General features: G+C 36.0%; 2 protein-coding genes across 2 annotated transcripts; both read right to left on the bottom strand.

The window, feature by feature from the left end:
* Positions 1 to 966: 966 nt before the first annotated feature.
* Positions 967 to 2,655, bottom strand: LOC145776882 (kelch-like protein 26). The gene is made up of 2 exons (XM_082588099.1): positions 2,331 to 2,655; positions 967 to 1,841 (listed from the first exon to the last, which is right to left on the bottom strand). The coding sequence occupies exons 1-2, from the start codon at positions 2,653 to 2,655 to the stop codon at positions 967 to 969; spliced, it is 1,200 nt and encodes a 399-aa protein (XP_082444225.1).
* An 8,502-nt stretch (positions 2,656 to 11,157) lies between these two features.
* On the bottom strand, positions 11,158 to 11,850 carry LOC145776883 (kelch-like protein 28). The gene has a single exon (XM_082588100.1). The coding sequence runs from the start codon at positions 11,848 to 11,850 to the stop codon at positions 11,158 to 11,160; it is 693 nt and encodes a 230-aa protein (XP_082444226.1).
* Positions 11,851 to 12,829: the final 979 nt, after the last annotated feature.

The following is a 12,829-nucleotide window of genomic DNA, read 5'->3' on the forward strand; positions in this document are numbered from 1 at the left end:
GACTCTGGACAGTGGACCCCCTTCAACAAATGTGTGGACAGTGTCCACACATTTGTTGATCCAAGTAATCATTTTAACTATTCGAAAGTACTAACTTATAGATATAAACGAATGACATAAACATGACGAATTTTAATTTAATAGTTCAAACATTTTATTTTCATTTTTTTCTGCACGATTTCAACGTTTAGAGACGTTAAAACGATGTAAAAAACGGCAATGATAACCTTTCAAAAATTTCAAAAAATCGCCCGATAATTTGCTTTAAAAATTTCAAAAACTCGCCGAATAGGGAACTCGCAAAAAAAGGCTCTCGCCGAATAGGGAACTCGCCGAATCGGACTAGCCGGATCGGACTCGCCGAAACGGGCCATTCTGGAAATTAACCCATCAGGCGATCAATCATATTTTTCAACAATTTTTAGCACCGTATTATCACTAACCAGACAGCAAAATCTGTCATTTTCACATTGATTCAATCAATACAAAAATGACGGATTTTGTTGTCTGGATACCACAAACTTGTCTGCCAATTGCATAAATGGATCATCACGCACGCAGAAGCCAGCCACTGTTCTTGCGCATGATGGCTGGCTTGATTCACTTGATTGGTCCTTGCACATGATTCACATTTTCTAATTTACCATTAACATATCAAAACAAATTATTAACCAAACAGTTACAACTACGTGCAGATAGTAGAGTTGGTGAAACAACTTCACCTACCGTGACATTTCTTATTTTGTAAACTTTTCAAACATATGTCATGCCATGCACACGAAATGATGAAGCCTGTATGTTTAAAGCAACTTATAAACGAATCAAAAATTATTGTAACATACAGATTATGCAAGCACGTAAAGAAACCCATTAAAATCAAAGTATTGTTCTCTATCCAAACAACAAGCATTCCACGAAAGAAGCATTATGAAGCGATAAACGGAGTTCGTATTGTTGATAGAAACGTTAGATGGCTACAACAGAATGATAAAACAATTCTTCAACAGTTTTTCCAACATCACTCCATTCGTTAGTTTGTGGGTCATAACACTCTATTTCTTTGACTGGTTGAGATCTTTCATCAAGTCCACCAACAACAAATATTCTTCCTTTTAAAACACAAGCAGAACACGTAGATGGATAGAAATGCATGTCACTGATGAAAGTCCATTCATCTGTTGATGGATCATACTTTTCAACACTTTTGAGTGTAGCACTATCATTTTCATTAGCTTCAGCTTCTCCACCAACTGCATAAATAATCCCATCACAACAAACAGCTGCCAGCCATTGTCGAGGAGTTTGCATGGGACTTACAACTTTCCATTTTCTTTCACCACTTTGCAAATATTCAACAGATGATAAATATTCACCATTGTCACATCCACCAATTGCATACAAGCGATCATTGCAAGCAACAAGTCCGTTGGCACATCTGGCTTGTTGCAATGACGGTAAATTATGCCATAAATTAAATGTTAATAAATAGCATTCCCCTGGTTCTTGGCTACCTACAGCAATCGGGTTTCCATCAAACGCAGTTGCTCCCATCTGTAATCTTGTCTTTTTCATTGGCTTGCCTTTTTCCCACTTCAACTGCTTTTCAGATAAATTCATTCGCCAAACTGAAGATGTTGGAATGTTGTTTTTGCCTTCACCGTCTTCGTGTTTCTCTCCGCCAACATAATACAAACAGCCGCGCATTACAACAGCACAACCACAATCTCGACCATCTGGTAAATCAGGGAAGGCAAGTGGTGGTTCATCATTGCAATTATAAACTTCAATTACTTTGGACAACGAATCAGTTCCACCTAAGCTCAATATTCTAGTGTTCTTGTCTGTTTGCATTAAATTTTTGAAAACTTTATTTTGTGCTTGAAACATCAACTGACATAACTCAAGATTTTGCATCAACAACTTTTCTTTCAAAACAACTTCTTCAAAAAATTGTGGTGGAAGTTTGTGAAAATCTACAAGTTTCAAAAGCTCAGGAAACTCACTGGCACGATTTACTTCATCATGTTTGATCCATCCCAATATGGCAGTGAACACTGAAGCTTCATTGACAATGGATCGATCTTGTTTTGAAATGCAATTTCTCAGATCTTTTACTTTGAAACTTTTAAACTCAATTGTAGTTGATGCTGCATCAAACTTTCTGACAATGATTTCAACAGATAGAGTTTTAAATGAATTGTTTTGGAAGTGTTCTGCTAGACCAAGAACAATAAAACAGTTGTTTGGACTAAGAGCTTCACTGACAAAATCAAAGCAAAACTATTTCACTAAATCAATTTGTAAGTAATTGGATGCTGCAGTCAAATCACAAACATTCTCGCTGTTGATATCAATGTCCCCAGTGTAAATAAATTCAATCAGACTTTTCAGTGAATTTCCATCTACACAGTTGATTTCAATGGAACTCTGATATTTTTCTTTCATCTCAATTTTAAACATTTTTTCAAAGAAAGATGAAAAGCAAGACAAGACCATCCTGTTTGCAGGAAAACGATCATTCCCTGCGCATATTTCAACATCATTAAACGATCCTGAATGTCTGTTCTGATTCGCATATTCCAACAAATTGGATTCTTTTGATCTCTTCCTGGATACTTTCTCCAGTTCAGTTCTACCAACAAGTGAAAAGGACATCTTTATTGGTCAGTTACCTTTATTAAAAAACTTAAAATTCTGAATGGAAATTACAACCTAGCTGCCACATAAAATTAATTGATAGCCTATTAATAAAACAAATGATTTGAAGCGGCATCAATAATTTAAACCCTGCAACAATATGAATAAAAAAAGAGAAAAACATAAGAAACTCCATCTTAACCCTTCTTTATGATCTTTCATCTTAACCTTTAATTGTTGTTCGCTACGACGTCAAATGTTCTGATGACAACTGTTGAATAGTGCCACATACTAACTGTATAAAATGCAACAAAATTCAGAAACGTACAACTAAGGAGTCGTAAATGACATGGAAACACCAACACAAAGTATTTCAACAAGAATTTCAATCTGAGAGGTGATGATGTAGTAGAGAACAATATGTTATGCTAAAGAAAAAAAGTTTACAGCACTCCATCCCAAAGAAAAAGCAAGGTAGGAGAATTAAGAATAAAAACTGAGTGGGTTGTTACGTTATATATTAAAAGCTTTACAAGCGAATAATATCACAAAGTATAGTCTTATGTCAAACAGAATCGTTGGTTTTACGATGCAAGTGGGCGAGGAATTTCATAAAATTATCTTGCAAACAATCTTCATTTGTAAATGGACAGAAAAATAAACAACACTAAAACACTAGTTCACACTAAAACAACGGAAGTGTCAAAATCGACACTTCATAGTCTGCGGCATCTGAATTTATCCTTTTTTGAAATATTTCAACTCGAAAGTGTTATGAAGGTGAGTCTTATACTTGACACCAAGCAGAGGTGGGCATCGGCTACTTTAAAAATAACACGCTACCCGTTATACTACCACTCGGGTTAAAGTAGCACATGTAATCTAAAGTAGGGTTAAAGTAATTCATTGACAATAGATCAATCTTGTTTTGAAATGCAATTTCTCAGATCTTTTTAGTTGAAACTTTTAAACTCAACCGTGGTTGATGTTGCATCAAATTTTTTTGATTTCAGCGAAACTTTTAAACTTAATTGTATTTCATTTCTATTTCAGTTTATTTCAATTTCAGTTTCAATTTTCAATTTCAGTTTATTTCTATTTCGGTTATTTCAATTTCATTTCTATTTCAGCGAAACTTTTAAATTAAATTGTACTTAATGCTGTATCAAAATTTTTAGCAATAACTTCAACAGTTTGAGTTTTAAGCAACTTGTTTAGAAAAAAGAAACTCTTGCTTCATCCACTTAATTGTTCATTCAACTTGAATACAACAAATCTAAACCAAATGCAATAAATCATACAATATACATTCATATCATAAAGTCTACAATATATCATACAATAAATCATTTGGTGGTTGCGAAGCGGCAGTGACTGCAAGAGTAAGGTTTGGTTGGGTGAAATTCAGAGAGTGTCGAGAGTTGTTATGTGGTAGAAGATTTCCGTTGAAAATGAGAGGAAGAATTTATACTAGTTGTGTGAGATCTGCAATGCTGTACGGAAGTGAGACATGGTGCTTATGGGAAAACGAATTGGCGATTTTAAGAAGAACTGAGAGAGCAATGTGTGGTGTGAAGCTGATGGACAAATAGAATACTGAAGAACTCATGAACTTGCTTGGGTTGAATGAAAATGTTGATAAGTTGGCGAAAGCGAATGGAGTAAGGTGGTATGGGCATGTTTTGAGAAGGGATGAAGATGATGTTTTGAGAAGAGCGCTGGAGTTGCGAGTGGAGGGTCGTAGAAAACAAGGAAGACCCAAGAAAACGTGGAAAAGGCAAGTTGAGGAAGAAAGCAGCAAGGTGGGCTTAACAAGAGAGGACGCGTTAGACAGATCGATGTGGAGGTAGGGTGTGAAGGCGATTGCGGCATTTGGAGGTGAATCCGGCCACCCTCGGTAACGGGGACATCACCGGATTAAAACTGGACTACTACTACTACAAATCATAACTTTGTGCGATACATTTGTAACTGACCCAATTAGGAGCACAAAAATGTGTGAGTGAAATTTACACATGCAATAGCATTAATTCACACACGCAGAGCCGTGTGAACACCATCTTGCCTCTTCCCGAAATCCACTAGTTGGCCGCTATGTTTAGTAATGGCAAGAAATAAAATAGGACATAGAAACGTTAAGTTGTTCGCATTTAAGCTGTGGGTAAAAATGATGTTGCATGGACGAAAGAGCAATTTTTGTGTGGAGCGTCAAACAACATTTCCACAAGTCAGTTATCTGCTCATGCCAAACTTTTGAGTATCGAGGTGACGCTCTTCACTCAGCCAAGCTGTAAACTATTAAAACTATAGACAAAGAGATCCATTCAATCTGCATCTATTGCATGTTCAATTTCAAACAAATTCATGAAACAAGGGGTTAGTGCAGAATATAAGGTATTTTACGAAAAACGCAATTGAAACCTATTTTTATGCTTATTCAAGATGTTGTAATACCTGAACGTACCATCGGAAAAATAACAATAACTTTGTATTGATCGAAACTCTGACATGTAGCATTTCCAAAGGTCAAACTCGCAGTTCACTTTCCTCTATTCAAAAGTATAATTAAACCAGATAAGCAGATAAAATCAAGCAACGACATTTCATTTTCAATATTAAACAAATATTATTAAATTTACATCTTACTTAATCTTAAATCGATATCTATACAACTGATTTCAATTGAACTTTGATATTTTTGTATCATCACCTTTTCTCCTGTCTTTTACTAAGTGATTTGTTAACATTAATTTACCACAAATATCCAATCCGACGAATTAAACCATAACTTTGGGTGATGTATCTTCAACCAATCCAATTAGGGGCGCAAAAATGTGTTGAGTGGCGTTTAGGTTAAATATTATAAATGCCATAATTCGTTGCAGAATGAGAAATACATGATGCATTTTACAACCATCGGGGTTTAAACGATCTGCGACAATTCAATGTCTCATTCGGAGATCACCAATTCGGTGCAGACATTCTTGAAAATCCTGTGACACCTTCCATTTATTGAGAAAGATTGTATGGATCATTTAGGTAGGCGGTTTCCATGTTTAACTTCCAATTCATAATTTCATCATAAGTATTCGAAAGATATACAAACAAAATTCAAGTGTGATATCATTACAAAAAGTATGTCGGCTATGTGAAAAACCTACAAAATATTCTTATCACGAAGGACCAATTGAAGTCTAAACCACACCAAGAAAGTGTAAAATGTAGCCAAGTCGTGAACGTATACTATGATATGAGTCTGTAAACGTGAGTCGTATACTATGCACGAAGCAGGACATTAAGGCGAGAACAAAACGGCGCGAGACAAAAAGGCGCAGAAAAAACGACGCAGAGGCAAAACGGCGCAGACAAAACAGCGCCAAAGTCAATGTATAGAACGATAATACTCTGCAACCATAACGAAAGTTTATGTGTGAATAAGGATTCCTGGAGCTGGTATACAAGTCCTCCCCCCACCACCCTTGGCAACTCATGACAAAGAGGAATTGACCAAAACATGTGAAAAAAATAAGGAAAAGGTTCTGAGCTTGTTACGTTGACTTTGGCGCCGTTTTGCCTCTGCGCTTTTTTGTCTCTGCGCCGTTTTTTCTGCGCCTTTTTGTCTCGCGCCGTTTTGTTTGCGCCTTAATGTCGTGGACCGTACTATATTATACATAATATACATGACATGAAACACAAAATGCAAAAGAATGAGCTAAACACAGCAAAGAAGATAAGGCACATCACATGATTGTTCGAGTACATGAAAAAAACACATCAGGTACGAGGCACCTGGCACATCCGGCAAACACCTGCTCATTGAGCGGATGATTGGATGAGCATAGTCTCGTTGAGTTAGCATCGAATGCGGTGGAACATTTACGTAACTCTCTAAGGATGGTTTATTGCATAAGCACATTAGATAGATCTTTAACGACAGTATATGGTCTTTAAACGTACATTGTTTTTAGATTAACTAAATCTACATGTTGATGATACAATTAATTTCTTTCGGAAACAAATGAAGTCTATCTTCGCTACTGTCGAGACGTTAAACACGAATATGATTTTGAAATGTGTTCATTAAGTCTAGTTTTTGAAGTCTGGTACCATGCTAAAATAAGGTTACAGCCTACAGCACATGCGATTGGGCACAAAACTTAAATATATAGTTACTTAATGATGTCTTATGAAAAACCAAAATAAACCATTGTGAATATTGCGAGTGGATTCCTTTTGAATTTTATAATTCTGTAGAACCATAGTTTTGATGCACCAAATGAAAAACTAAAGTGCTGTAAACTATTTCCTTCCAAAGCTAAAGTCAAGTCAGCAAATAACAGTTTCATTGAAAGTATCTGACGGATACACAAACCAAATCAAAGTATGAACACAGGCAATACATATATATAGTAATTACTCAATTGCAACAACCATCACGTTTCACCAATATAGATTTGGAAGAAGAAAATTATTGCCAAAAATAATAGAAACGTTGGATGTTAAACAACACAAATCTGATGATATTGGACAGCAATTCTCCAAACTTACAGACAGAAGATCTATAAAATGACAAAACTACATGCTCGTATGAAATTATAAAAAAGGGTTAGATGACAACAATACAATCCTGTATCTGATACTGGGGGATATCTATACAAAATCAAAGTATGAACACACAGGCAATACACAAAACGCAATTGCTCAACTACATCATTTATCACGTTTTACCGATACAAGTTTGCTTGAAATACATTAAAAATTCTTGCTGAAATAGAAAAGGTGGATACACAACACAGGTATGACGATATTAGACAGCATTACACCAGACTGTTCACGTTTGGTGCTCGATGAAGTCAAAAACGTCAAATAGCAGCAATATAATGATCCAAAAGGTTATCAACAGTTTGTCAACAATGCTCCATTGAACTCCAACGCATTTTGCAAGGTCGTATGATTCATTTGTTTTGTCACGATACAAGAACAATCGTCAGGCTGATCAAGTGACGTCACAGATACGAATATGCACACGAGCCGTAGTTTGATAATCCTTGTCTTAATGACCAGATAAACAATAAACATGCAACAAATCCATGACAGTAAGATCAGATTAAACACAGGGCTGTGTAGTCGACTAGTAATCAACCGAAAAATCGAAATCGTAATTTCACTTGATTCCACAGCTCTGTAAGGGCTGTAGAGTCGAAGTTGTGGATTCAAGTGAATTTAATCATGTCCGAAATCGGAGTCGGCAAGTTATAAACCAAAGAGTCGGAGTCGTATATGTTTCGCCTGATTCCAAATCCACAAGCCTTGATTAAAACGATGCGTAAATCATACAAACGCAAGAAGCTGCACTCTAGATTCAATGTTTTTCAACAAAAAAGGTTATACAAACGTTCTACCAAAACAGATACAACAATGTAAACTTTGTCTAATCAAAATGAACTATTTTAAGGCTAACTAAGGAGTTTTAATTCATTAACATATTACTACATTAACTACCGAGTAAAGCACAACAAAAATTTGTTAATTCAAGCTGAAGATTGTTATTTGCTACCGGTATGGTAGATAAATCTGTATAGCAAATATTTACAATTGAAATCAAACTTTTATAGTTGGCCAAAATACATTTTTAGACTGAAAGAGTAAATTCTTTTCACACAAAAACAAAGTCAGATAGCAACCAAAGCATGGAGGCTATGCAAAGCCTTAACAGTTTGATGCGTTATATTAAAACCAACCATTATATTAAAACCAACCTACTATAAAATACAAATGTTGTTTTTAACACACTTGCTGAACCTGCACTTCGATAGAATTAATGCAAGTCAAGTAATTTCACTCATCAGGCGATGAACCATACCTTTTAATACGTCTTATACCTACTACGTACTTATTATTACTACGGTACTTAAACACTATTATTCCTACCACTAGCTTGTCTGTCAATTGCATAAATGGACCATCACAGCACACATCACATCACAACCTCTTGAAAGCAACGTACGACGACTCGAAAGCACTAATCAAAACAAACATCGGAACAACCAGACAAATCGATACTATAAAAGGTGTTAAGCAAGGAGATGTCTTGTCTGCTATCCTGTTTTGCATCGTAGCTGCTGCAATAATCTCAGAAACAGAAAATGAGTGTACAACTGGATTCACCATCGGCGGTCATGTAATATCCAATTTAAGCTACGCAGACGATATGGCCATTTTGAATAATTTTAAACTGAAAATGCAGGAATACCTAGATGCTCTGTAAAAGAATGCTACTAAATTCGGCCTCCAAATAAATGTGTCCAAAACCAAATGTATGACAACCGACAAAACTAACAACACACTCAATCTCACTCTCTATGGAAAACAAATAGAACAAGTACTAGAATTCATATATCTTGGCCACCGACTATCCGCGACCAACGATAGAAAGACTGCAGTGCAACACCGAATTGGCTTAGGCTGGGCGGTAGGCACTTTAACGTAGTACACTGTCCGAATTCCATAACGCAATCATGCGTGACGTATATCACATCACTGGTATTTTAGTCACAATTTTCCTTATTAACTTCATTGATTGCAGTCATTAAGATTCTTCTTGCACTCAGTTCAGTTACCGAAGAAAAAATAGTATTAGCAGAAAGGTGGGAATCGAACCCACGCAACCGAAATTACTACTCCTTTGCCCTAACCCATTCGGCCACGCAGGTTATGGGGATGCATTCAGTTAAATTTCTTTGTATCAAAACTTTTCGATAAAGACGACCAGATAATCACGTGTTGAGTCACATGACTGAAGTCAGCTGACTTGCGTGTACGTTTTTCGAAGAGTGTACTACGTTAAAGTGCCTACCAGGCTGGGCAGCATTTGAAAAGAACAAAAAGATTCTAACATCCAATAGACTCCCAATCAAACTGAAAGCAAAAATTTTCAACACCTACGTTTTAACAGTCGTGCTGTACAGTCTAGAATACGGAAATTGGACATCAACAACAATGAAAAAACTCACTACCTTCCAAAATCACATCATGAGAAGCATGACCAACAAAAGGTTACTTGATCACACGAAAATAGAAGATCTTCTAACTATGACAAAACTACATCCCATTGCAGCAATAATAAAATCCAAAGTTTTAAAACTGTTCGGCCACACTAAAAGATCACAATTCGGAATCAGTAAAGTTTGCACAGAAGGCAAAGTAGAAGGAAACAGAAAACGCGGCAGACAACCAAAACCATGGCAAGACAACATTCAATCATGGACCCGACTCAACTTGACGACACTGGGCGAGTTGGCTGAAAATCGCCACTCTTGGAAGCAAATAAGCCATGTTGATGCGCAATCTGCCGCAGGCGGAGATGACGACTGATGATGATATGTATAACATGAACTGATTTAATAATTAATTAATCAAACAACTAGATGAAGCAAGGACGTAAAACAAACAAATCAAAGAATTGGTTACTACATGTAAGCTAATCTGTAAATACCAATAAAAATTAAACACACGGGAGGGAAACGGCTATATCGATGTGTAAGTGATAGGATTCACAAAAGAATCTTCCTTGTTAAATTTCTCAAAAACACCAATACATCAGAGACGAATACTAAAATACAATGTGAAAGTAGATGAAAGAAAACGACAATGGAGTATTGAAAAGATGCAATACTGGAATTTGTAAGTTAGTTACTGTAAAAATAACACCGCAATACACCATAAACATCAACCACGTTTTCAAAATTAATAAGCCCCCAGCTTATTTTCTCTGTTCAAAATTACTAAACAGCATTAAAGAATCTCTAAATAAAGGTGAAATAATTGCAAAACGTGCGTCGGATATGTGAAAAACATAAAACCTATTCACATAACAACCAACGAATTAAAATCTAGATGGCAACAAGAGAATGCTGCAGCAATTCTTCATCACTTTTTCCAACAATACTCCATCTATTAATCAATGGATCATAACACTCAATCTCCTTGATAACGCAATTGTTTTCATCAACTCCACCAACAACATATATTTTCCCGTTCAACACACAGGCGGAAAGACTAGATCGTTGGTACTTCATCTCACTGACATAAGTCCATTCATCAGTTGATGGATCATACTTCTCAACACTTTTTAGTCGAGCGCAATTATTATTTCCACATCGACCACCGATTGCAAAAATAAATCCATTACAGCGAACACCAGTGAGTAAATGCCGTGGAGTTTGCATAGGGGTCACATCACTCCAATTATCATCACCGCTTTCCAAACATTCAACAGATGCCAAACATTCACCATTTCTATATCCACCAATCGCATACAAACCGCCTTTGCAAGCAACAAGTGCATTTCCACGTCTGCTTTGTTCTAATAGGGGTAAATTATGCCATGAATTCGTAACTGATGAATAGCATTCCCCAGGTTCTTTGTCACCAACAACGACTAAATTTCCATCAAAAACAGTTGCTCCCATATGAGATCTTTCCTTTTTCATTGATCTGACTGCTTCCCAGTACGATTCTTCAATAGCCAAATCCAGTTGCCAAACTGTATGATGGAACAACTTTATGAAGAAAAATAGAATCATAACGTTGTCCACCGACATAATACAATTTACCACGCATTACAACAGCACAACCAGAATATTGATCATCTGGTAAATCAGGGATGCATATACGTGGTGATTTGTCATTGCAGTTATAAACTCCTAGTGTTTCGCCTTCGGTATTTTTTCCACCTAAGCTCAATATTCTAGATTTCTTGAACCTTTCCGTCAAAGACTTTTTTTTATCATGTTTGATCCATCCCAATATGGCAGTGAATACTGAAGCTTCATTGACAATGGATCGATCTTGTTTTGAAATGCAATTTCTCAGATCTTTTTCAGCGAAACTTTTAAACTCAATTGTAGTTGATGTTGCATCAAAATTTCTAGCAATAATTTGAACACTATCAGTTTTCAGTGAATTGTTTTGGAAGTGTTCTGCTATTCCAAGAACAATAAAACAGTTGTTTGGACTAAGAGCTTCACTCACAAAATCAAAGCAAAACTGCTTCACATCATCAATTTGTAAGTAATTGGATGCTGCAATCAAATCACAAACATTCTCGTTGTTGATATCAATATCCCCAGTGTAAATAAATTCAATCAGACTTTTCATTGAATTTTCATCTACACAGTTGATTTCAATTGAACTTTGATATTTTTCTTTCATCTCAATTTTGAACATTTTTTCAAAGAAAGATGAAAAGCAAGACAAGACCATCCTGTTTGCAGGAAAACGATCATTCCCTGCGCATTAGGGTGGATCAAAAAAAACGAATTTTTGAGTTCAGCTTAGTGCATCTGCCAAAAGATGCAGTTTGGGCTATCTTTTACATTGGTACTTGAAAAAACATTTTTTGACCCCGTTTGACCCCTATCCAAGAGCTCTCTAGTGACCGCCGAGGCAAAATTCCTTAAATTGACTATAATTTTTTTTCTAGTGGGTGCAGGCTAGTGGTTTTGGTGTCTATCCCCACTAAATCAAGTCTTAGGAAGTCATTTCTGCAGTCTAAAATCATCTATGGGCTAGCAAAATGACATCAGAGCCTTTATTCAGCAAAAATGCTTGAGAAATTTGGAAATTTATTGTTTTTTTTAAAAAAGGGCAAAGAAAAACAAATTCATAATGCTTCTAAAGGTATTGCTGTTAATAAACTGAAGCAAACATATAAAAGCAAACAATTACCGTATGAAGTTAATTGCAAAAATGTTGCCTTTAATTTGTGCATCCAATTATCCATAGCATTACAGTAATGGACACAAAATGCATGACAACGGGTTCAGGCGAAATCAGTATGTTAGTGTTTTGTTGAGGAGCTTATATCAAATCCTGCAGACATATCATTCTTAAAAGGAATGATGACAGACAGGACAGCCACAATAGCCAGATTTGACTCTATTTTATTCGCACGAGTCAGAAGGAAAGAAAGTAGGATTCTTAGTGCAGAAAAACGACAAAAACACTCTAAAAAAAAAAACGCAAAAACTGCTTCTACTGTAGCTCTTAAGATAAGGAACTTCTCTGGTCAGGTTGTGTACATTACTTTTGTGAAATCGTTGTGTCATGTATCTTTGAAGATTTGAAGCTAGAGGTTTTAAAATAACCAGAAATGAGCATCTTCATAAGACTCCGCAATAACTAGGGTTCT

Source organism: Aplidium turbinatum, chromosome 9, assembly GCF_918807975.1.
Source record: "Aplidium turbinatum chromosome 9, kaAplTurb1.1, whole genome shotgun sequence".
In the NCBI taxonomy this organism is placed as follows: domain Eukaryota; kingdom Metazoa; phylum Chordata; class Ascidiacea; order Aplousobranchia; family Polyclinidae; genus Aplidium; species Aplidium turbinatum.